At 46.8% G+C, this 26,582-nt stretch overlaps 2 protein-coding genes across 2 annotated transcripts; both read left to right on the top strand.

The window, feature by feature from the left end:
* The first annotated feature begins 296 nt into the window (after positions 1–296).
* On the top strand, positions 297–7,445 carry LOC135810976 (mucin-like protein). Its single transcript, XM_065324344.1, has 8 exons — positions 297–526; positions 1,249–1,413; positions 2,263–2,303; positions 2,670–2,773; positions 3,546–3,849; positions 4,969–5,138; positions 6,357–6,701; positions 7,440–7,445. Exons 2-8 carry the CDS (start codon positions 1,283–1,285, stop codon positions 7,443–7,445), a joined length of 1,101 nt encoding a protein of 366 aa, XP_065180416.1. The 5' UTR covers positions 297–526; positions 1,249–1,282.
* A 246-nt stretch (positions 7,446–7,691) lies between these two features.
* LOC135810975 (multiple epidermal growth factor-like domains protein 6) lies at positions 7,692–24,908 on the top strand. Its single transcript, XM_065324343.1, has 13 exons — positions 7,692–8,613; positions 9,065–9,658; positions 10,139–10,393; positions 10,808–11,341; positions 12,311–12,436; positions 12,704–12,823; positions 13,173–13,301; positions 13,567–13,686; positions 15,025–15,156; positions 16,344–16,874; positions 18,207–20,885; positions 21,834–22,004; positions 22,935–24,908. The coding sequence occupies exons 1-13, from the start codon at positions 7,860–7,862 to the stop codon at positions 23,627–23,629; spliced, it is 6,840 nt and encodes a 2,279-aa protein (XP_065180415.1). The 5' UTR covers positions 7,692–7,859; the 3' UTR covers positions 23,630–24,908.
* Positions 24,909–26,582: the final 1,674 nt, after the last annotated feature.

The following is a 26,582-nucleotide window of genomic DNA, read 5'->3' as shown; positions in this document are numbered from 1 at the left end:
ATAGAGTCCCCCTCCGCCCACACAAGAAAGGACAAGCCAATATATGACAAGAACGTGTAACATTTAGATAGAGAATAATGCTAATTTGAACTGACGTGAAAATCGTCCAGAGAGCAATGAAGTGAAAACAAAGACCAAGCACGGAAACAAAACAGTGCAAATTACGGAAAGAGCGTGAGTATGGTGACATATTCGTTATGAGTGATAATGATGCTGATAACTTCTCTCTTCATTGGTTGCAGAATCCCTGCACTATTATGATTCCACCAACGCTAGAAACAGGAACCAGCCATTACCATGCTGTGGCAATTATCCTGGAAGACTTTGTGCAGTCGGATCCGAATGGCCCCGCTCTTAGTCAGGTTCCTCTCCAGTTCTTATTAGATGTTTACAAGTCAAACGTGACATGCACCACTCGCCCAGAATTTTCACCTCCCAGTCCCGTCGACAAGAGATGTATTCCTATCAAGCCGGGTACCCAGTATAATGCCACGCTCAGAGTCAGGCAAACTTCGCAGTTCAACAGGTAAGTCATGCTTTTCCGAGTCTGTGTATCCATAATACTGTTAGTACTGAAGTGCCCACCACATTCACATGCCTTTTACATTCACCAGTATTTTCAATTTCAATTATAATTAATTTTACTGTAAAACCGCTAATTTTGGCACGGGTGGTATTTTAACGATTTTAGCAAAAGGAGTGTTTTCGCTAAAGTTTTGCCGCGCCAATCGAAACTTTGTATATACAGTACAGTGCTGTAGTCATCTTTTCTAAACTCTGAAACTCGGATTGCTAACATAATATTATTTCACGGCGAATTTTTCCAGATTCAGAAAACGCTAAAAATTGAATCGCTAAAATAACGACTTTCTTTCTCGGCCTCACTCTGCCCATTGAATATAGTACAGTGGTGGGTAGGCCCCTTATGTTGTACGCAGGTGTGAAATTGTTCTGTACCAGGAGTGGGTCCAGGACTGGAGGGATTAGTCCAGTCACTACCGGCAGATGTATCACCCTGCTGGGAAGGAAAACGCCACACTGAAATGTGAATGGATACATGTAGGATTCAGTAGTCCAGCAATCCTCTATATGTGGTCATTGCTCTATAATTATTATGTCCAAATTCACCAGTCATTGCACTTTGTGCATAGATATACTTGCTCCGGGCCACTTGCCAACATTATACGGAGTAATAAAATTTGAGCTTTCTGAGACACCGCCTGCTGGTTTTTATATCTTGCCTTACAGAATCAGAGACTTCACTTTGACATCACCGATTGGCATGGTAAAGGGCCTTATCAGGCAGTTCAGTGAGAACGGAGCCTATTACAGTGAGATCTGGGTGAAGTGGACACCGAACCGTGAACAGTATGGACAGCATGTACTCTGTTGCCTAGCGGAAGATTCTCAGGGGTAAGCGCTGGGTCTAGAGGAAGTTTCAACTTGGCCGCTGTATCCTGCTCCTGACTGTATTCTCCCAAACCACCTTGTCAAGGCAAACTCTGGAGTGCTCATTTTACATTGCCAAATGACGAGAATTATCCTGAGTGCTAGCAATAATTCTTGGAAGAAGTTACTTGCGAGACTCTGACCTTTGGGTTCAAGAGCTATTCACATCCACACACAATACTAACCAAGAGGTTTTCCATTCAGATAGCAAAACTCATCCAGAAGCAGCTTGACTCTGACTGATGATCCAATGCTTTGCATTCTGAAATCCTATAATTATAGCCTAGTACTCTTTTGGTCCAGAGATTGTAGCCAGGCACGAGTAAAATGCTGTAACCCTAGTACAAACTCCTGCTTCAAGTTGCATGCAAAATATGTCTTTACAAACTTTGAATGCACTACGCCACACCCGAAACACCACAGATGCTGTTTGGTGCATTTGAGCGCAGTGCTACTTCATTCATGAGATCAAAGGGCCAGTGCTAGTGCATTCATGAGATCCAACTACACTGGCTACAACTGTAGAAGTGGCTTGCGTGTGCCACACAGGACAAGTGCAACACACTCATCTCAGTGCATGCTAAGTCAATGTGGTTGATTCCGGGGTGCCATCTTCAAAAACAAAATTTAATAATATGTTTGATGACTACTTGAAACCAGAGCAATTCAGAACCTGGGTTCGCACAGTGGTGCAGATTTCATGGACTCACACTTCCATTGAAAATAGAATTTCTGACGCAGAAATTCAGAATTTCTGACGCATCTATAACACAACATGAAGTCACTTTAGTTCTCCTACCAATTCTCCTACAGGCAAACAACTCCTCAAATATGTGTTACACTGCTGGCGGGTGGTAAGTTGAAAGTGAACGAATGTGCATTTAAGTTGTGTACACCGCTGGCACACACATTATCATTGTATACCTAGTCGAGAACAATCATCAAATTAATTTGTTACTGTGGCTTTATGTGAGGAAATGTCAATCGCATTCATGTCTCAGTGTTAGTGATCATTTTTCATGAAAATCTTTTCTCTGGAAACAAAGACGTGCTACATGTTCCACATTGTCCGCCATTATAACGAACGAAGTTTTGGTTCAAGGAGGATTTAAAAAGTATTCCACGTTTTACCACATGTAGTGAGATGTGTTGCCAGAAAACGCTTGTGTCAGGCGTGCAAATGTTCATATGATGTCTATCTGTGGCGTGTTATCTTCCAGCAAGTGCCCCCGAGATCATCCCAGGCACCGCGGAGCCCAGTGTGTCACGCGGGAAAACAGCACCGTATTTCCGAGCAACGTTTTCTATTGACTTTGACCAGCAGGTAAGATAGCTATTGGCACAGCGCTTACGTGCAACCCATTGCTGGCCTTCTACAGTGTTAGCTGGTTTAGGAGACCGCCTGCCTTTGTGACAGTTTTTCATCAAGTCACCTGCATGCATGAAGTCTGGTTTGAGAGACCCCTGGTCATAAGGCCCCTATGACCCCTTATAAGGGGTCATAAGGCCCTTTTGCTTGAACCATGCATGGTTGCTTAACCCTAGTTTTACTGTACTGACTTACCAGATTATTTGTAACAAGACCAGTCTCCTGGTATTGTGCATGGAAAACGAGTCTCTGTAGACAGTAGGTCTAACGTTTAGGCCGTCTTTTAGAAAGGCAGGTGGTGTACATGTATGTGCAGATGGTCTTTTAATTAAACACTGGTCCGAGTGTACGCAGATGCATGCTCTCAGTAGGGTCTGTTCTGACTGGTGGTTTCGCAAAAGAGGTGGCATCTGTGGGAAGTGTGCACTGTGCACTGTGCATAGGTTTTCATGTACAGTAAAACCTGGTTTAAGTGACCACCCCACGGTGCAAGGAAAAGCGGTCGTTAAAGCCAGGTGGTCTTTAGAACCAGGTCCCGCAGTGTCTGTGTAGAACTGTCCGTGCATGGAAAAACGGTCGCTAATACGAGAGGTCGCCTACACCAGGTTTTACTGTACCTAACTCGAGCACTCACGTTCATGTCTGAAAGAGAATGACATGAATAGTCCAACACTAGCTGAGCGTGAGTTGCAAAAGTCTGCCTTGAACATTTATGCTACTTCCACAGATCCTCAGGCCGTTGCAAGGTAGCAAGGCTGCCATTCGCATCAACGAGGTGAAGAATGGCACAGTGGTAAGACCCGCTGTGTTCTCCCTTAGTCCACACGACGCCATCCTGAAACAGCACCCGATTTATCTAAACCACTATCAGCTTATATTCTACGTCACAACGAAGCTGAAGATTGATGCAACATATTCCATTACCATGGACAATGGTTTCGTGGTAGGGCAGCAAAGCTGTACAGGCGGAGGGGCGCCATTTTTCGGCATCCAGGACCCGAATAGATGGCAATTTGTTGCCGACCACACAGGTAAGTGATCCTCGTAACAGGGCAGATTGTGTATGCATGATTGTATCCCCGCACTTGGAAAGGAGCACCTGTGACTGAGACTGCCAGGTGTTCTTACAGTAAATCTGAGGTGGTGCATTAACTGCTGATACTCGTGTCCTTTCCTGCTGCACCACCAGCGCATCTATAGCAGAAGGGTGTGATGGCGGTAGGAAAGAAGTAACGGGTAGGTGACAGACAGACGAATGAACGGACGGACGGACGGACGGACGGGCGTACAGGCCTTGGTGAGGTGGTGAAACTTTATTTCTCAAAGCAGAAATAAAATGGGGAGCATTGAAATGCTCTCACTGTTCTAGTGAGAGCATTTCAAGTATAATTTTATGAATTATTCCCGTAGCTATGCAGAAGATGTTACTTCAGTAACGTCTGGCGCTAGCCAGGGTCCACACAGCTTTAATTTGGTGTTTGTGTGTTTGTGTGTTTGTGTCACGCCTGGCGCTATCCCGTATCTGTCCCGTACCGTACCATCAAACACAGATGGCCACATACAGCTGGCCGCACTATTCAAATAGGGCTTTCAAACGCAAGATCATAACGTGAAGCAACTTGGAAGAATGAGTATGAATGCGAAGTGTATGGGGGAATGCGTGTAGGGCGATAGTGCGGGTTCGAATCCCAGGTAATGCCTGAAAAATAGGAAAATTGAAAAATTTATAACATCCCTATTCTTTTTTTACCGTCATCAAGGCGGTAGATGGTGTCGTATTACCCTCGACCGTATCTGTCCCGTACCTGTCCCGTACCTGTCCCGTACCTGTGCCGTACCGTACCGTACAATCAAAGAAGGCTGGCCACAATGCATATTCAAATACGACTTTCAAATACAAGATCATAACGTGAAGCAACTTGGAAGAATTAGTATGTATGCGAAGTGTATCGGGGGATGGATGCAGGGCGATAGTGCGGGTTCGAATCCCAGGTTATGTCTAAAACAAAAAGTAGAAATTTATAAGAATTTATAACATCCCTATGCTTTTTTTGTCTAGATCATCAAGGCAAAATAGCATAGCGTAGGGCCCTGAGCTTCCAAGCTCTCTCGTTTGATGTGCGTGTCTAATTCTGGTGATGTAACTGCAGTTGGAAACATATCCGATTGCGGACGAAACTCCTCACAATTCTTTACATATGGCACAAGGGTGAATGACACACAGCTTTTGCTTGGCAATGGAACATCATGCGTCACAAGGCAACTGGCAAACTCGGCAAATGGATTTCCGATCAATGACACCCAGCATAACAAAGTGACAGTGAGTTTATGGGCATTTCTCTGTACTGGACTGATGCTGTCCTCAGTCAGTTTGCCTTCCACATTCAGCCTGTTCCAGGGAGAGGGCGGAGGGGGGGGGGGGAGAGATAGAAGAGAGAAGAGAGAGAGAGAGAGAGAGAGATGGAGGGAGTGAGTGAGTGAGAAAGAGAGGGAGCTGGCATAGTACATACTGGCCAACCCTCCCGTTTTTCCCGGGAAAATCCCGGAAAATCAACACTCCTCCCGGGGTCCCGGGGATTTCAAGCAAACTCCCGGAAAAACCAAAGTTTTGTCTGAAAACTCCATGGTTTCTGCCCGAATGTCCCGGTTTTTTGAACTTTTTTCAACGGTATGTACGGTGCTCATTCGCACTTCGAACTGTGCACAGCACTTTGAAGACCTGACCATGCCTGCAAGATCTGCACTGACAAAGTGACAGGCGGGCGCCGCGCCGACTGATCAAACTGTACTACAGCCTAGGGTCGATCTGTGCTGTACGCACAGCTGCAGAGTCGAACGTTTTTTGGCGGGAAAAGCTCTTTTTCACTTGTTTTTGTGCCATCCAGGGATTTTGAGAGAAATCCAGGGATTCTGCATGTCTTGTCAAGGGATTGAGATTGTGGTGGTTGGTCAGTATGATAGTACCAATGCATTCATGCTTGCAGTTTAAGTGATTGTCAACCATATAAGCTCCGCTTCTATTTCTGAATTAGATTGGTCTCAACCCTGCAACCGCCTGCTGCTCTATATCCCAAGTCACATGATGTACTTTATTATGATTAGGTATCAGTCAATTAGTCACTTCGAGAGCTAGTGGAACTCCCCGTAATACCCCAGAAAATATGGCAATTCGCATGCAAATCCTCCAGAGGCCACATCAAGTTCCCAAGTCACAGAGTGTTTTGTGATCTCAATAATCATGATCATTTACAATATTGAATAATATAGAAATGCCAAGAAACAATCTTACCTTCAGTTACTGCTGAAAATTTGAGCAACATGCTTCTCCTGTTTCATAATAGAGTGATATCTGTGGTTACAGTGTGATGGCTTTCCCAGCTCAGGGCACATGCCTTTTGGGGTTAGGGTTGCGGTAGCAGATACATACATGTAGAAGAAGAAGAGAACTTGTTTTCCGGCATCTACACGCACATACACTACTCGTATCCTTGGCAAGGCTGTGACATGCTCTTTCTTGAATATGTGCGCCGGTGAGCAGATCTGTGAGAATGGACTGATCATGCTGGATCAAGATCAACCCATCCGCCATCCCCAGCTGTTCCCAGGAAACTGGACCACACAGCCAACAATTCTGGCACCCTACTGGTGCTTGGCTGACAACTCGTACTCCAAGAATCTTCCAGATGGTCTCAGATCTCATGTCTGGTATCATTTCTACGACAGGCAGGTGTCCTCGGAGAAGGCAATGCTGGAGGAAATAGAGAGCTTGATCCTTGCTAAAGAGAGGAATACTGACAAATCATTCTACTTCACCGCAACATGGGCAGCAATTGTAACATGGGAGAGAATCACGCCCTACCCAAGCCGCTACAAGTACCAATTGGTAAGGTTTGGCCAGCATACCCCCACTCCCACTTATAAATACGTTTTTGTTTGTTGTTCACGTCAGCAGTACTACTTGTACTATTTGTATGACTGTAAGATGTTCCATGCAGAATAGAGTGTGAGTACACTCGTACAGTACTAGGAGGTCTTCACTTTTCACAAATTAAGAGTAGTTTATGAGCACTCGGGCAGTCTCCGCAATCAATTACGTCGTTCAGCACAGTCTCCACCCCAGTGTGTCAAGGAGCCGAATATTACGCAACGTAGGAGACGGGGCCGCCCACTTGAGCCATGTCTTACTTTGCCAATCCGGTGGGGAGAAGGTTTGCATGAATAAGAATGTAGTATACAGAATAGATTGCCAATGGTGTACGGAATATTACGTTGGAGAGACAGAACGATCACTAGAGACCCGTCTAAAGGAACATAATGGAGAAGCATGTCGAAAGACTCGTGACAAGCCTTGGGGTGACCACATGAGAAACAAGCATTCGCGCAGGAGATTGAGACTACGAGATAGCGCCTTCACAGGCAGTATCAGTCCTCGCTCGAGAAGGCGACAGAGCTGGCAGGAAATTGAAGGAGGCTGTGGGGATCAGAAATTTGGCTCCAAAGATAAACACTAACGCTGGGTGGTCTTTGCTGTAATTTGTATCGCCACTCGCTTATTGTCTGATTATCATGACATTCGGCGCTGGATAATGTGTTTTTTGTTTTGTTTTTGTTTTTACCTCAGCTGTAGTCCCCTCCACTGATAGTTGATGTTAGCACTATTAGCTGGACTCTTTTCGCGCTGCTTCTCACACCCTCTTATTGACAGGGGAGTTGGCCTTTATCAATGCTGGTTTGGGAGCTTGCACATCATTGTGAACCTGATGAAGGCAATTTGCTGAAACATTGGAATAATTATTGTGAAATGAGTTGAACTATTGCAGTGTTAAAGGAAGAGAGCGTATGGGCTCTACTCTTAACTGTGGATAAAAAAAAACACTAGAGAAGAAAACAAGTATCTGGATTCATTCGTGTCAATACCACTCACATAGATTCATTTGTCTTGCCATTGCCAAAGGTGTACAATACCCTTCTGAGCCTCCCATAAAATGTGAATTGTTTTCCCTTCCGCACTATTGCCAAACTTCAATCATTGCGTGCTTTCATGTTGCTTCCACGGCATTTCCCTGTTTCTGCTCCCGCACAGCATAACACATTTCAAGCTGTCATGGCAACAGACGGCCTGCGATCCTACACCACGTTCGCCTACGATGTCAACTCCATCCAGTGGTCGATCCCAGTGCTGCGTAACCCACGGGTCACGTACGGTCATTCCGTTATGGGCTATTCAACGCCGGAGCAATATTACAATGACAGGCGGTCAGGCACCTTCAGAATCAGCGGCATCGATGATCAAGTGGACTCCGTCAACCAATACCTCTTCCAGCAAGCGTGCACTGAAGGAGCCATGTATATCTTCAGGCTATACAAAGGTGTCATTGACGGTCCAAGGGCAAAGTGCCTTCGGTGGTATGCATCTCAACCAGACCCAAGGACATGGATGAAATACTTCAATGCTTGTCCACAGATCCTTGCGCAAGCTCAAGCCGACTCCCGATTTCAACTCATTCGGAAACTTTCCCCGCGGACGTGCTTCCAGAATTCTGTCCCATCCATCACCGGTTCATCTCAGGAGTGCTGTTATCGAACACTGCCCTTGGGATACGGGGCATTCCTTGAAGGTCCACCTGATGGTGGTAACTCAGTACGCTTCTCTTGGCTGAGCTTTGAGCCGACTACAGTCAGCTACGAGGAGACCCTGCCACGGCAATGGTGCTGTGAGGACTCAGCTCTCTGTCACCTGTACTGGGAGAAACGACCTAGTCAGTCTAGCATCGCCTATTCCAGGCAGAGTCTTGGTAAGTAAGTTTATAGCAAAATTTATTGGGAGACTTCAACGCATTGAAACCTGTACACAAGTGTTTAAGATCCTCGGGCTGCATATAGTGCCCCATGTCCATAGGACAGAGCCAGTAATGCAATTCACAAACAGCAACAGATGCCATCTGATAAGTTTATTTTTTCAGACAAGAGACTCTGAGTAGCGGCAAGGAAGACTTGGTTGCACCATTGATATGTATGATCAGTATTGAAACCTTCATGTTTTGTCATCTTTGCTGTTCATCCTTCTTTCCATGTAGTATTGTTTGAATAAACCTGTTTTGAATCCATTGAAACCTCCATATGGTTCTCTCCTACCTTGGACTTGTTTATCCTTTAGATAGAAAAGCAGCAATATGTATCTCAAATCAGGCTGTTGCCGATTGCTTTCTTGTTTCCTGGCTATGTAATGTGCACTCGTTCTTGCAGGAACTGTTGCTCTTCCGATCATCCGCACTATACCCGGAGGACAGTATACAATGTTTCAAAGAGGCAACTTCCTACTGGTGGATAGTCCTGGTTATTTCCGGTGTGAAATTGTGATTTCAAAGACCAGTGGGGACGGGCCTCAACAGGTCACCAGCATTGGCATGCAGGGAAACAGCACTGACCAGTGTGTAGCCGGTGTGTCTGCTGAGGGTGCACTCTCCTTCACTGTTAATGGTCAACCGTTGAGTAACAAAGTGTTCAAAGTGTTCAGTGACGACGGTGTCAGCATCACGTACGAGTGTCTGCAGTGGAATCGAAACTGCACCAGGGTTCCGAGCAACAGTACGACCGCTCCGCGGCCGACACCGATTGGCATCAGCGCTCATAACGGCTTCAGCGTCATCGTGCACAATCGCACTCACGGCAGCGTGGTGTTTGAAAGTGGCTTCTCGGTCGACCTTGTCCTCTTTCCGCACAGGAGAACCATTGCTGTCACAGTCGGCTGTCCACAAAGCCTTCTGAATAGCAGCCGAGGTCTCTTATTCATAGATGGACCGTCTCTACTGCCAATACAGGGCGATGCAATTAATAGATGTGAGTTTTGGTTCTTCGCAACAAACAGTATGATGAAATGCAGCAATGGTTCCTTTTGAGATCTATGTGCATGTGTGTGAACTTCTGACTTATAGGCCCAAGGCGCATTGCCAAAATATGAAATGCATGAGTGATGCATGTGAGTATGCTGGTGTCATCGCGGGTTGTTCTATCCGACGATGCACGCATACACCACATACAGGGGACCAATTATTCGTTCTGGCACCAAGGAAAGTCTCAGGAAGAAGGCAGCGAAGAATAACTGGTCCTCTGTATGTGGTATATGCGTGCATGAGTGAGAGTAATCGGAAAGGCATATCGTCGGATAGAACAACCCCCGATGACAATGGGATCAGCAATGCACTGTTCAACATTCCACACGACCATGCCTAGGGTGGCAATGCGGGGTGTTGGCGTCACAAACTACTACGTCATTTTGCAATGAGCATATTGGTGATGTCTCGTGTCCATCTTCAACAGGGAAATTGAACTGCAGTGCACTACAATTAGCCAAGGATCCACGCTGTGCATCAAATGGTACCAGTACCATGTCACCCACCACAACGAGCAGTCCAACAACCCTGCCACCTGAGTATTATGATGACTTCTGGCCGCAAGTGAACGAAACATGCAAGTCATGCAAGATCAACAACGCTCTGTGCCACCTGGTGGCAAATATCACCAAAGATCTCAACTATACCAAAGAGCTGATGCGCATCATAGGGTGCGGTGAAGGTAAGAGAATTCCAATCTACATGTGCACGGCATGCATGTGTATGTCAACCAGCGATTGATTTCGTGAAAATTAATAAAAAAATATTGGAATATCATAGATGCGGACAGTACGACATGTACACGCATTAGTATGTCTACAATTTCAAATTGAAGTACGATGAAACATTTGCATAACATACCTCCAAGGCTTGTGAAACGCTGTACTTAAAAGCCAAAAATGCTCAATATTCTGTTCATCCAGCCAAAGTCCACAGGCTGATACATCTCATATCATGCCAGGTTTCGAAAAGAACTCTTCAAGTACGTTATTCCATTACATGAAGTATGTTGCAGCCCGGCAATGGTATATCCAGTGTACTGTGCAAGCACACAGAAGTTGTGCTCTCTTGCCATGTTTGTATCGTGCATTTCCAGTTGTCAATCCAATCCGGGTGAATACAACATCTCCCGTGTTTATATCCTCGGGAGGGCTATTGACAGTGGACCTCTCCAATGTCACACTGGATAAAAGCTCATATCGGGTTGAGCGAATACCAGCCAAGAACTCTTCGTTCTCAGATGAGCGAACAAGCACCCGGCCTGACATCTTTGTTCTGGCAGTGGACTTCAATGTGAAAGCCACCAATCTGCAGTTCCTGATCATTTCTCCAGATACATCCGCCACCGTGCTCATTCGTCCCATTGTCTACATTCGCAACTGCAACAACGGGGGAAACGTCTCCCATGCCACATTCTCCTCGCGCAGTTCAGAGCGGACGCGCATCCATGCATGCGAGTGCCCTCCTGCACGCGCTGGCGAATTCTGCAAGGATGATCGGGACGGGTGTAAGGCGGCGTATCAACCCTGCTCCGACGGCGTGGACTGTTTCGACAAGCCTGCGCCGGACACTGGCTACCTGTGTGGCGCCTGTCCTCCTGGTTTTACTGGAGTCGGAAAGATCTGCATAGGTACGTAGCAGGGCCGATGACTCACCGGGACCTAATAACAGGCTGGTGTAATGAAAGGCTATACTTAGTGCAGATTGCTTGAAACTTGTCCTAGCCACAGAAACCTGCCCCCCCCCCCCATGAATAGTATAGTGCCGGGGGCTACGTGGCCTTAGCATCACATACAACACTCTGCGCATGCGGTGTGTCTCGCACACATGAGGCAGGCAAGCGGTGGAAGAGCGGATTATCCTGGCCTGCTCGGTCAAGCCTGCATTTTAGCATGCACTTCGTGGTACAAAGACAGGTGTCCACCATACCCAGGTTAAGATGATTTCTTGTTGGAGCTTGGCATAGAACACTACGTAACAGGGGGTTTTTTTTTTGGGGGGGGGGGGGGGGGGTTGTCTGTTATCACAGAGGTGGCTTGTTACAGGTTGGAATATAACTTAGAGGCATATCCCAGTCAGTTCCATTGCAAAACTGTGAGCTGATACCGGATGTGCACATGTAGAAATTGCAGTTAATGCTCGCTCGTCATGAACACCCGACTACCCCCTTCTATTCATCACATGTGCACACTGCGAGTGAGCAATCATGGAATACGCAGCGATGAATCGTAAACCTTACTCACTCGGAGAGTGTTGTGGTTGCTCGTGACAGTGCTCAATGTGCAGAGCCTTGTACACGCACTTGAGAGGAATCAAAAGCGCTTCTGCTGTAACTCTGAGTTTCACGGTTTTAATCGAGCATCAGACAGCAATTTTCAAGCGTGTAAACCTTACTCATATTATGTATAATAGAGAAAAGAAGTTCTTTGATGACTGCTGCATGCTTGCTTGCTGCCTTAAAACCGTTTTAAGCCTGGGTACTAAATCCACAGATTCTTGCCACCACACGCCCTGCCTCACGCAATAGTCTCAGTATGCATTTGAAAAGTTATCTAATGTCACTCACCAGTTTTGTAATTGTTGAATGATCTCTGTGCAGATCTTGATGAGTGCAGGAACCGGTCATCTTCACCATGTCAGCAGGTCTGTGCCAACACACAGGGCAACTATACATGCGCATGCAACGCTGGCTTTGCTCTGAATCCTGATGACAAGACGTGTTCTGGTTAGTCGCTTCAACGGTCTCAACGCATTCCATAACATACTTTGTAGTTGAGCATGTACATGCAGTGTATTTGTGGAAGAGTTGTAATATCATTACTTTCTGCCGACTCTTGAAAAAGGGTAAGACTTGTATATCAGCTTCTAGCATGCGTGAGGCAAGAAACAGTTGTAACAAACTGGGGCAGATTGCTCCACTGCAGAATTCAATATGGCACTGCCGTGGAAAAAAGATGCTGCCTCGTCAATTATGACTGTGTGATATGTGCAGATCTCAATGAGTGCACTCTCAATACTGATGACTGCGAGAAATTCTGCAACAACACGCAAGGATCATATCAATGTTATTGTGATGTGGGCTTTGCTCTCAACGGAAGCAGCCGTTGCTCGCGTAAGTCGCTTACCCAACACCTATTGATCTGTATCACATCTGCCTGACAATTGCCATATTGAAGACGCCTAACTGTACCCAATAGTCCAACAAGGAGTGCAGGCAGGTTGCCTAATGATCGTGAACTACATGAAACTCTGCCTTGTGACACAGCTTCATTTCTCCATATTGTATGGAAAGCTCTACCACAGACTGGCATGGAACACTCTAAGGACAAACGAGCAATATACGCGCTTTCTACAAGCTACTAGGCACCTGTACAAAACATGTACATTGAAGTATTTGAACCGGCATTGACTTTCTTGTATACTCTGTCGATCTCCATTCCTTGCTGCCTTTTCTCCCACAGCCATTCGGCCCTGCAAGGATAACGGTGGCTGTGAACAGCTCTGTGTGCAGGATCTAACCACACACACTGCTATTTGCAGTTGTCAAAGGGGCTACACGTTGGATGCTGTCATACATGGCAAATGCAATGGTAAGAAGAACACGTACAACTAGAGTGAGACAAACACACTGTGCTCGACATGAATGCATAGTCCGCCCTGGGAAGAACTCCCACTTGTGGACCAAGTCCAGTCCTTTAGAACAATTATGGGGAGTTTGGGTGAATGCCATCTAAAAACGTTGAGACTGCAGGAATCATCCGACTGAATTCTTGATTCCGCTCTGTACAGTGCACTGCCAAGGAGTTATGGTCTGGCATTTGACTGCTGCTCTCAATTTTGTGTCCTTTAATTCAGATATTGACGAATGCCACGGTGCATCGGCATGTTCGGATATATGCCAGAATACCAATGGTTCTTTTCTGTGCCACTGCTCATCCGGATACTCCCTTGCAACCGACAAAGTAACATGCGAAGGTGAGCCCCGCGCGCACATGCTCACATCTGCAATACCGCAAAATCACGCAAAAAAATGTATCGTACTTTGAACTATTTTCTATAGTATAAGCCGCACTTAAACTGTCTTTATTAAAAAAATAATAATAATATTCGCGGGATCCGCGTCGGCATCGCTTGAATGTTCAGAAACACACAAACTAGCCTTCGCATCCGCAGGCCACCACTATGCCTGTTAACCTTAGTGGCGAATGCAGACCTCACAAGTGAGTCAGGGGAGAGGAGGTTAGTCTCTCAAATGAGTCAGGGGAGAGGAGGTTAGTCTCTCAACCAATCAACTGTCTTTAAACACCTGTAATTCACCCAAGTCAAGTCGGTGCAGCTTATACTAAGATGGTGATATTAGTAGTGGTGGTAAACAGGTTAGATATCTGTATTACGTGACAAAAATCTGGGTTCGGCTTATGCTCTAGAAAATACGGTACCTGCCCAAATACATACCCCCCCCCCCCCTCACACACACACATTCTTTTGACTTGTTTGAACATACTACCGAAAAGAAGAATCGGTACGGTTTTCACGTGCACCGCGTATCATGTACACCTATATGTACATGAACAGCAAAAGTGACTTCTCCACTACACACAAGTTAGGCCCGGAAGTTAGTTAGTGCCCAAAAGTCAGTACACCCCCCCCCCAGTTGGTACGGGTGTAACCACAAAATTCAAAACTGGACACGTACCTACTTACAGCCATTTACGGTGCCTGTTCTTTTACTTCTGCTCCACAGCTACACAAGCCACCACATGACATACATTACAGTCTGGGCCTCGGCAGCCATAGTACAGGAGAAAAAAGAATAGCCTCTTATTGTAGTCCGACTACATCAGCCATCGGAGAAGCAGCACTGCCAAATTCATAGTTGGGTGGTGAAATACCCTCCTCTCTTTCTCCTCTCTCTCTCTCTCTCTCTCTCTCTCTCTCTCTCTCTCTCTCTCTCTCTCTCTCTCTCCTCTACTCTCAGGTCCTTTTCTCTCTGTCAGACACTAGTGCATGGATCATCTGCTCAATTTGAGACCATACAACGTTCGGCAAGGCAAATGCAAGGAGGTGTTCTACCTCATCACCATGCATGAAGCTCTATTTTCGTTTTGTCATTCACAGTTCGGGTGGTTGTTTGTCTTCTTCTCCTTGAAGGTTTGATGGCTCTTTTGTATCGACTCTTCATTATCTCAAATCACCGTTTGCCTCTGAGTCTTCTGCCTTATTAGTCAAACTGAAGGGGGCGAGAAATAAATCACTTCCCCATTACTCTCCACAACATGATGCAACCTTTCTGCACGTTTTAAATTGCTTCAGATATTGATGAATGTGCAGGGTCGGTTGACTTATGTCCACAAGACACAATGCACTGTAGCAATACGAGAGGGTCGTATGCGTGCCTGTGTAATATTGGATACCAGAAAAACAATGTAACGGCTATATGTGAAGGTAAGATACCACCTGTGTGTGATTGTATACTTGAGTATGTATATATTCCTATGTATGTAAGTGTGTGTATGTATACATGTATGTAAGTGTGTGCAAGAGTGCGTATGCCGGATTCTTTTGTTACGGTGTACATGTGTGTGTGTGTGTGTGTGTGTGTGTGTGTGTATGTATTTGTGTGTGTGTGTGTGTGTGTATTTGTGTGTGTGGGGGGGGGGGGGGGTGTTTTGTGCACGAATTATGTGATTTATGTGTTCACGTGCCTATCTGTCTGTTTGTTCGTGTAAGAACCTGATTCAGTGATAATAATTTATATCATGCTGGTGATAGTTACATGTGTAGTGGTTCTGGTCAGCTGTACGTCTTGCACTTGATGGTGATGGTGTAGGTCTTGCACTTGATGGTGATGGTGTAGGTCTTGCACTTGATGGTAATGGTGATGGTGTAGGTCTTGCACTTGATGGTAATGGTGATGGTGTAGGTCTTGCACTTGATGGTGATGGTGCCAACCGTTACACAGTCAAACCTCTTTAGGACGAACACCAAGGAACACCGAGGGACACCGAGGAACACCGAGGAACACCGAGGAACACCGAGGGACACCGAGGAACGCCGAGGAACACCGAGGGACACCGAGGGACACCGAGGAACACCGAGGAACACCGAGGAACACCGAGGAACAGCGAGGAACACCGAGGGACACCGAGGGACACCGAGGAACACCGAGGAACACCGAGGGACACCGAGGGACACCGAGGAACACCGAGGAACACCGAGGGATTGATGGGATCTGTTCGCATTAACAGGAGTTCCTCTTATCCATATTTTCCTAACCAGTGGTCACATAGTGATTTATCAAAGAGAGTTGCAAATACTAGTTCTTCTAAAGCGAAAGTTTGTCTTGTCAGTGTTCTTCTTAACGAGGTTGCACTGTATGTATCTTCTGAACTTGTTGGAGTGTGTAGTACCAACTGATTATGCTTGAGCGATTCGATACCAGGCATCCATGACATAAATGCAATGTTGTGTGTTTGGGTTTGGGCTACGGCCATGAGTACAACAAGTGGTTACTCCGACTGACACCCGGCCACCCGGCCACCACCCACATCTTACTCTATAATTATTATCTCTCATGCATACCCGCCATGTTCTCATCATGCATACCCACCATGTTCTTCTTTCCTGTACAGTTATATCATGTGGAGCGCCTGTCGTCCCTGCCAATGGTGGCATTACCAGCATAGGCTCCGATTGGCATTACGGACAGACAGTTACCTATTTCTGTTATATTGGCCACTCCCTGATTGGCGCTAAGAGAACGCATTGCCTTGAAAGCGGCAAATGGTCGCAACCTGTTCCAACTTGTCAGATCATCGACTGTCCTGCGCTGCCATTGGCTCCGCACCTGAAATCATCATCAAACAAAACAAAATACGGCAGCATTTGGAAGATGTACTGTTCTCAGGGGTATACTTTGCAAGGCAATTCCCAACTGAAATGCTTGTCAACGGGAACGTGGAGTGGAGTGCTACCAGTGTGCAATATCGTGCATTGTTCAGCGCCGGAGGTGGGAAACGGAACCCTCTTGTCGAATGCCACATCGTTTGGCAGTGCCATCCACGTGCGGTGCAATGATGGCTACAAACAGTACGGAGCAGGGCACTCACTACTGACCTGCCTCCACACTGGGCTGTGGAATGGCTCGTTCATAGAGTGCAAAGGTAATGTTTACATTCTGCCATCAGAACTGCTTATGTCAATGCTAGCTGTTGTTCGCACATTGTCTTAGTGTGATCCTAGGATAAAATTCTACCATACAGGAAACAGTGCAGCGTTATTGTGGGTTGAGCTCGAAAAACACTAGTTACGTGCAAGAAATGTGCATAGCGTGCATTTTTGAGCAATGTCCATCACAGGGGTAGGGTACTCCCACCTAGCAAGCAATCCAAGGCATGCACATTACTTGCCACGCACGACTAACAAGTTATCACATTCCATTATCTCACCATACATGAGAACACGGCCAGTGCATACGTTCGGCACAAGCATTATGCAACTGGTATTTTGGCGCAAGTGCTGCAGTTCGGAGGCTAAGCAGTACGACACAATCACCTGCGTTCCGCATTTTCATTTGAATTCCAAGGATGAAATTGTCAGTACCAGTTGATAGGCTTGAGCTTTAAAAATATACAATGGCCTGGATTGCGTCACCGGGTGGGCGGCTTGTGCCAATAGCGGTGCATTTCTGGCTATGAGGAAGCACATGTTTCACGCATTTCTGGCATATCAGAGGATAGTGCTGTGTAATCTTTGCACATGTTTGTAGCAGCTTATGGCTGCACTATCAATTTCAATGCACTTGATTCGCGGGAGGCTTGTCACAAGTTGTCAGAGCAATCGATGGGGGCAGATTTCATGCTCATGTTTATCAGTCATGGGTACTTCTCTAATGTGTACTGCATGTACAATACAATCATACAAGTCATGTGATGTGTACTTCAACAGTGTGTGATGTGTACTTCAACAGTGTGTGATGTGTACTTCAACAGTGTGTGATGTGTACTTCAACAGTGTGTGATGTGTACTTCAACAGTGTGCGATGTGTACTTCAACAGTGTGTGATGTGTACTTCAACAGTGTGTGATGTGTACTTCAACAGTGTGTGATGTGTACTTTGGCAGTGTGTGATGTGTACTTCAACAGTGTGTGATGATTGTGTACTTCGGCAGTGTGTGATGTATGCGATGTGTACTTCAACAGCCAGCTTAGTTACGACTTGTATGTAGGCTTCATCGGCGTCACAGGGCAGTGGGGAGTGGTACGACCGGGCCGCGGGGGGGGGGGGGGGGGGGTCCACTGGGGAAAATAGGAGTTTTTGGCCAACATGGCACGTTTGCGCGTTCTACAGGCACTCTGGGCGGGCCATTCTGGACGAAAAGTGGTACTACAATGGTCGGACTGGTCGTGCCATGTGTGACGCCCCTGGGCTTAGTGCAGTAAAATAGATTGCACAGAGACCAAACTATCATTTTGGTTTTTTAATGTTCCTGCAGAGTGTGCTTGCAATGTTCTTGGATCTAGGAATGGTACATGCGACAAGCTGTCAGGGCAATGTCCCTGCAAGACACTGACCACGGGATTGGTGTGTAGTGAGTGCGTATCTGGGACTCACTATTTAAGCGCGGACAACCAAGATGCGGGTTGCCGGCAATGCAATTGCTCTGGCCGCTCGGCCGTCTGCACGACTGCCATGGTCGGGCCTGGCGTCACGGCAAGCTCGTCAAACTGCTCGTGCCCAGCGGAGTACACTGGCCTGAACTGTGAACACTGCTCGGCTGGTTACACATCGACGCCAGGACCAGGCGCGGCCGCGTTGCATCACCAATGTGTTGCCTGCCGGTGTAACAATCACTCTAATTCATGCAACAGGGACACAGGTGTATGCACCACGTGTAGGCACAACACAGCAGGAGAGCACTGTGACCGCTGCGGCGATGGATTCTACGGAACCGCCGTGGGCCAGGCTGGCTGCACGACATGCCATTGTCACCAGGATGGCAGTGTGAACAACAACTGCAACCATACCACTGGTCACTGTCTTTGCCGGGCGAATATTCTCGGCAGGGATTGCGATCAATGTCAGGACAGGCTCTATGGCTTTCCCACCTGCAATGCGTGTGCTTGCAACACTCTCGGGAGTGTTAATACGTCTTGCAATGTAACCAGTGGACAATGCTCATGCGGCATCAATGTAGAAGGTCGTCAGTGTGACAAATGTCAAGCGAATCACTACAACTTTCCATCCTGTTCAAACTGCAACTGTAGTTCCTTTGGAACACAACAAGGTTCTCAATGCAATACGAGAAGTGGGCAATGCGTGTGTTTACCGAATGTAATGGGCAGACAATGTGACCAATGTGTGAGTGGACACTACAACACCACCTCCAGTAATGGATGTCAACCATGTGGATGTGATAGTCAAGGAAGCAGTGCTTTGGACTGTGACCTTGCCAGCGGACAATGTAACTGCCGTACGAATGTCATCGGTAAACAATGTTATCATTGCGCATTGCATCATTACTCCTTTCCAACATGTAGACCATGCAACTGTGATGCTGTGGCAACTGAACAAGGTACACAATGTGATGCTCTCAATGGTGCTTGTGTTTGCTTACCTGGGGTAACCGGACGACAATGTGATCAATGTACAAGTTTATACTATGGATTTGCTTCTGGCACGGGCTGCACTCAATGTGGCTGCAATACTTTGGGGAGTTTGAATCCTTCTTGCAACGTGACCAATGGACAATGCCCATGCGGTGTCAATGTAGAAGGTCGTCAGTGTGACAAATGCCAAGCAAATCACTACAACTTCCCGTCGTGTTCAAATTGCAACTGTAGTTCCATTGGAACACAGCAAGCTGCTCAATGTAATACGAAAAGTGGGCAATGCGTGTGTTTACCGAATGTAATGGGCAGACAATGTGACCAATGTGTGAGTGGATACTACAACACCACCTCCAGTAATGGATGTCAACCATGTGGATGTGATAGTCAAGGAAGCAGTGCTTTGGACTGTGACTTTGGCAGCGGACAATGTAACTGCCGTACGAATGTCGTTGGTAAACAATGTGATCATTGCGCATTGCATCATTACTCCTTTCCAACATGTAGACCATGCAACTGTGATGCTGTGGGAACTGAACAAGGTACACAATGTGATGCTCTCACTGGTGCTTGTGTTTGCTTACCTGGGGTAACCGGACGACAATGTGATCGATGTACAAGTTTATACTATGGATTTGCTTCTGGCATGGGCTGCACTCAATGTGGCTGCAATACTCTAGGGAGTATGAATCCTTCTTGCAACGTGACCAATGGACAATGCCCATGTGGTGTCAATGTAGAAGGTCGTCAGTGTGATAAATGCCACGCAAATCACTACAACTTCCCATCGTGTTCAAATTGCAACTGTAGTTCCATTGGAACACGGCAAGGTGCTCAATGTAATACGAAAAGTGGACAATGTGTGTGTTTACCAAATGTAATGGGCAGACAATGTGATCAATGCATCAGTGAACACTATGGGATCTCGACTGGAACTGGCTGTACTGTATGTGGGTGCACAGAAAAAGGATCTACAAGCCTGGAGTGCAATCAAACAAGCGGGCATTGCACATGCTTGGAAAGTATCATTGGCAGAACATGCGACATGTGTGAACACAATCACTTTGGCTACCCCCTGTGCGGTCAGTGCGACTGCGATCCGCTTGGTTCACTTTCCGGCAGTGTGTGCAACACGGTGAATGGCAAGTGCGCCTGCAAACCATTTGCAACTGGCGTCAGATGTGACCAATGTTCACCTGGTTTCTACCATCAGGAGAAAGGAGGCAGTCTTTCCTGTGCCGAGTGTGCGTGTAATCCGAGCGGCACGGTGACCAACACAACATGCAGCACACAAAGCGGACAGTGCCAATGCTTGACGAACGTTACTGGCCGCCAGTGTGGCGAATGTGCAGCATTTCACTATGGCCTGCAGAGCGGCAAGGGCTGCGAGGTGTGTCCGTGCCTAGCTGCCAGTAGCAGCCAGTGCCACGATAATTATCCAGACTTTGAGTGCCAGTGCAAGGCGGGGTACAAGGGAGCAATGTGTGATGAGTGCATGCCAGACTACTATCAGCTGGATGAGTCCTGTGAGAGTCCACCGTGCTCACCACGCCTCGTCTGCCAAGGTAAGTGTGTGAACAGCATCTCCGGTCCACTTCACCCCCCCCCCCCCCCACCCCATATGTGCTCATAAGAAGCCAGTTTCAGCCAGTTTTTCTTGCCCGATCACGAAGTGTGATCCACAGGCAACGTGGGCACTCTCAACTACCCGTGCTCGGCCCTAAACTCCACCAAGTACACGCATGCAACAAGTTGAAACAATTTGCGGTCTGTGCAGGTAGCCTGTTAGACGACCAGCGCCAGTATTGTGAGAGTCACTTTGGCGTATTCGGTTTAACTCTGATCAATGGGTTGGATGTGTTGCGGTATTCAAACCCAATCCTGGCCAAGCCAGCCAAGTTCTTTAGCTAAATCCGGCTATTAAAGTTAGGTTAGAAAAGTCTTAAAACTCGGCCCTCTTGATTTCCCCATTTCTCGATACCAACTGGAAGAGTTCATCCTGCCCATCATTGACTTTATGAGTGGGGACACATGGATGGACGTCAAAATTCAGTACTACTGGCTGATTGTGTACTTTTATGAATCGACCGCCATTGCTTTCACCCCCATTGCTTCCACTGTTGGATAGGTACTTTTCCGGCAAACCTGAAGACCTACGTACAGTTTATTCATCCAAAATAGTCCCGCTGGCTTTTGAAAACCCGATTTGGTCTGGATTCGGGCTCAAAGGTCAAAAACCACTTTGATTTAAAATATGGTCTTCGACCTGCCTACCCATACATTTCGCCAAACATTTCATTGGTCTGCAAGAACATACATCTTGCAAGTCACCTTAACTGCAGAGACATGCACACCGGTCATATATCGATACAGACACATACTTCCCTTTATCACATATTGCCCTCTTGTCCTCGAAAGGAGAACTACATTTGTAGGGTTTGATGTTCCTGGTGTGTAAAGAAGCCCCGGCAGATGAGCCTCGGGCCATGTTTGAAATTATTGTATGACCTCAGGTTGTGGTTGCTTTGCAATCAATTCAACATTCGTGAATAACATCGGTAAACTCGAACTGTGCAATGAAGATGGACAGTGCATGTGCAATAGCCGCTCAACTGGACTGAAATGTGACATTTGCAATCACGGCTATCATATGACAAACACTTCTGGGTGTGAAGGAAGTATGTGTACGTAGAAATGCATATTCCCTTGCATGCATAGTAATGGGATTGTGTGTTGTGGGATTTCGTGCTGTGACCGCAACAAGAAAAAGACGGCAAAGCACAGAGGTGGTTGGATGAGACATTTCCGGGTCTGGGGCCTTTTGTGAAGTGGACCATGTCGTACTCCGAGTTTGCTGGGCCGACAAACCTGGTCCGGCTCAGCCCCCCCTCACCCCTGCCCACTGATGGGTTTATACTTCCCTGTGTGTGTGTGTGTGTGTGTGTGTGTGTGTGTGTATGTGCATCAGTGTTTGTATGTGTGTGTGTGTATGTGTGTGTGTGTGTGTGTGTGTATGTGTGTGTGTGTGTGTGTGTGTGTGCGTGTGTGTGTGTGTGTGTGCGTGTGTGTGTGTGTGTGCGTGTGTGTGTGTATGTGTGTGTGTGTGTGTGTGTGTGTGTGTGTGTGTAGTCACTGTGTATGTGTGTGTATGTGTGTGTGTATGTGTGTATGTGTGTATGTGTGTATGTGTATGTGTATGTGTGTGTGTGTGTGTACATTCATGTGTATGTATGTACATGTATGTGTGTATGTACATATTGGTACGTGTGTGAAAGTGCTTGTGTACATGTAGAAGTAGCAAGTGAGTAAAATTGAATTTAAAAGCTCCATGTTAATATTCTTCCCCATAACAGTTACTTCCCAACTCACGGGACGCAAAGATCAGGTGAAAAGAGATCGGCGCTTGGCTGAATGGCAAACGCTGCTTCCACAGTAATATGAGGGAGTGTGATGCACTGTATTTCTCTGCTGAGGCATCACCCTAACTCATTTCGGGAGGGTTGGTTACCTGGTACTGAAACCGGTTGAACATCCAAAGTCTGGATGCCATCAAAAGTATTTGGGATCTGATTCTTAAGGGCGTGTATTCTGTGCCCACTTTCTGCTCCTTGCAGCCGATGTAGCGGGAAGCCCACAACCACCTGAATCACAAACCAGTCACAAAACAGTAATTGCACCAATTGTTGCCATAGTGTTGGTGGTGCTGATAGTAATCTGCCTTGTTGTAGTTTACAAGAAATATTATGTAAGACGACCCATTGGACAGTCCGGGGATGAGGACAGGCTGATTTCGGAGGGAATGTCGAAGCAATCACCCGATGACAGTCCGGCTGGAAGTCAGCCCTCGAGTCGCTCTCCCAGTGTCGTCAATATGGCGTTGTACAGCAGTCAAGACAACTCTCCAACTGCCCCACCTATAACTCCACGCCGTAACAGTTTTTTGGAGCCGGCTAGCGGTGGTACAGGAAGGGACGGCAGCGGTATGCCAAACATGCCAACACACGTGCGGCTTCCACCCACGTCGCCAACTGCGCTGATGTATCCGCATCTTCCTGCACCGACTGGGCAAGCACCAACCGGGCAAGTATCCGCTTCACAACCTCCTCCCAGTTACGACAGTTATATGGCTGGTACTGGCGCGGACCCGTGGAGAGATTTGATCACCCACTTGCCTGATGCCACCGCACCGGCAAGAAGACTGGAGCCACTCAGACCTGACGATGGTGCGGCAGCCAACGCTCCATCTCGATCGCCAAGAAGAAGCCGGAGGTATCATGCAGACGGCGTTGAACACGACACGAAAGTCTAGAACGTGCCGGGAGGGCGCCAGTGTGTGTGTGTGTGTGTGCGCGCTCGCGCGCGTGTGTGTATGTGAATGTGTGTATGTGTATGTGTGTGTGTGTGTGTATGTGTGTATGTGTGTATGTGAGTGCCAGCTAGTTCGGTTGGTAGGTACACGTATGCCTGATTGTGTTGGGTCTGTTGCCAACAGGCTCGGCTGCTTGAAGGTGTAATGTTGTACCTGCCACCTTTGTTGGTTCCAGGGTTCATATACTTTCTATTTGAAGTATACATACCTGTTAACCATGGACTGCTTCTGGCTAGATTAACTCTTGTGTAATCAATGGTGCTAGTGAAGCTTTTATCAGATCCACTCTGATTTAGCCACTCACACTAGTAGCAAATATTACCTTCACTGGGGGCCGGGGTAACTGCAGTTGGATCCCAGGACGGATACCCTGATGCCGTCAATCCTTTTTCTGCACCTTGTCCTCACCCACTTACTGAGGTGTGGTGAGCCCATAAGTGGGATCATTTTCAAGTCCACCCAGAGTTTTGGGGATTTCAGGGGGTGTCGGCCGTTGGGCGGTTCAATAACCAGTTGAGTCATCTTTCCAAGATTCCTTTTGAGTCTCTCTCCCCTCTCCCGGGGGGACTCACGTGACCAGTTTTGGCAGTGCGCAACAAGTACAAGTACAAGTGTGTGAGTGTGTGTGTGTGTGTGTGTGTGTGTGTGTGTGTGTGTGTGTGTGTGTGTGTGTGTGTGTGTGAGTGTGTGTGTGTATGTGTGTATGTGTGTGTGTGTGTGTGTGTTTGCATGTGTGAGTATGTATGTGTGTGCGCACTAATTACTCTTTTACTAAACGATCATGCAATTATCCAATTATACCTGTTAGCCAACAGTGCCAATAATAGAATCACATACAGATATCTGTTGCGTCAACATGTAGTAGGCGTAGGTTAGCTCCCAATAATAGGACCGGTTAACTGATTGTGATCTCTTCGGATGCACAATCCAGGCTACTGGTTATTCTCTACGAAAACGGGTTACTTGATTACTCACAAAATGTAGTTTGCCTTAATTTATGTGTGGCTGGCACAATGGTTTCATTCACAATAGATAGCTCACAAGATAGAACAGCTGACAATCTAGAGATCAGACTGAGGCTTTCGTTCTCTTCTTTTTCCACTGCTGATTGCTGTATCGCTGAGTATCAGCTCCGCTATTTCCAGCAATATTTGTATTGCCCTGCTCTGGGCAAATTGCAGTCACATGTTCAGTACTCGAGTTGTACTTCCCGAACTGACTAAGTACGATGCTGTGATGTCAGTGGTAATACGTGAAGAAGGTGACTGGCCCACGTGCTGGAGCTCGCGCTTCCTGTCAACTGAAAAAATCATTATCTTACTCAAGCTCAACTGATGTGGGGTGAATTCCATAAAGCACATGTGTATTGAGCAGGAAGTGGTGCTTTCTTGCAGGCTTGCCAAGTGGAAGGCTTGCTGTGCTTCTCATGTCTTCCAGGCAGCAGCCGTGAATCAGCCAAATATCAAATTGCTCGGCATGACGCACACAAACTCCAATGTTCGGAGTAACAGACACGTCACTACTTTAACTTGTTTTTTCTGTGTTCTCAGCAATCTTCTTTACTTGTGCACCCATATCTCTCTTTTCCGGCCAGTCCGGTCCCGGGCACTGCCGATAACTTAGAAATGTCCGTAACTGTCTAAATCACATACATTTCAGGTGGGAAGTCGGCCAAAGATCTGGCATATGACATCACTATTTCTGCTACTGCGTTATAGAAATGAAACCAATGCACCGTGTAGTAAATCCCGTGCACGACTCACCGGTTGTTCTTTTCTAATCATCGTCAAGGGGCAAAGTACAGTCGACTCCACATATAACGAAATCGCATATACATATAGAGAATTTCGTGGTACTAGTATAGCGAACCATTGGCCATGTCCCTGTTTGAACTTTGAAGTTTGAAACATACAAAATTGACCCTCTCAGTGTAGCGAACCATTTTCGTTTATACCGACCGTAAGGGCTGCATGCAAACCAAGTGCACTCATGCAGTCAATCATGGCCAGTCAAGACTTGCTGCTTGAAATTGTGTGAGTGCGTATTTTGTTTTGTTTTTTGTTTTTACAGTAAAAACAATTTTTACTAAGACCACAGCTCTACTGTGGGACATGTCGAGACAAAACACAAAACAATACACAGGGAGCATGTAGGGACGACGTACCAATGTTACAAAGAACGAAGGCTATAAAGAACGAATAATTATCCTGCACAATGATGTTCATTATAATGGGAGTCGACTGCATGAATTCCTATTACTAGCGACTTCAATCACGTGACCAAAAGGCAGAAATCCTTCGTCGCACGAATGTATGGTGCAAGCATGGCGTGCACGGAACAATTTTTCTCTCGACGTTCTACGCCTGCCTACGCGTTATTCATGTACCCAGTGCCTTCGATTTTTACATGATGGGCAAGCACACATGAATAGCTTGCCAACGGTGTGTCGCATGTCACGAGTCCTCGATTTTTGGATATATCGCTCCGTATTTTTGTTTTTCAAAGCAAACTTTCGGCATCTCAGCTACCTTGCCCGTCAATGACCGAGTCACCATCGTGTTCAGAGCCCTCGAATTAGTTTAGATGGGTTCATGGTAAGGTTCTCCTCCGTAGCCGTTTTTAGCAGTTTGAAGAATTTGTGCGCAGCGGCTGAAGTCGGCTATGGAGTGCACTATTTGACGGGCTCTGCGTGACGGAGCGAGCAGACCTTTGGCTAGTAAATCCGCTAGTAATGATTATGTTCTTCACGTCAAGAGTCTGGAGGTGCTTGAGCAGTAAGGAGGTGATTATTTCAATCCATCGAAGCAGAGCACGTCCCGTCCAACATCTACATGTACGACGGATTCTCCATCACCCTCCAAGAACACCAGAAACCCGCATATCGCGCATACAT

This window comes from Sycon ciliatum, chromosome 2 (assembly GCF_964019385.1).
Source record: "Sycon ciliatum chromosome 2, ocSycCili1.1, whole genome shotgun sequence".
Classification (NCBI taxonomy): domain Eukaryota; kingdom Metazoa; phylum Porifera; class Calcarea; order Leucosolenida; family Sycettidae; genus Sycon; species Sycon ciliatum.
This window is presented reverse-complemented; position numbering and strand designations above follow the sequence as displayed.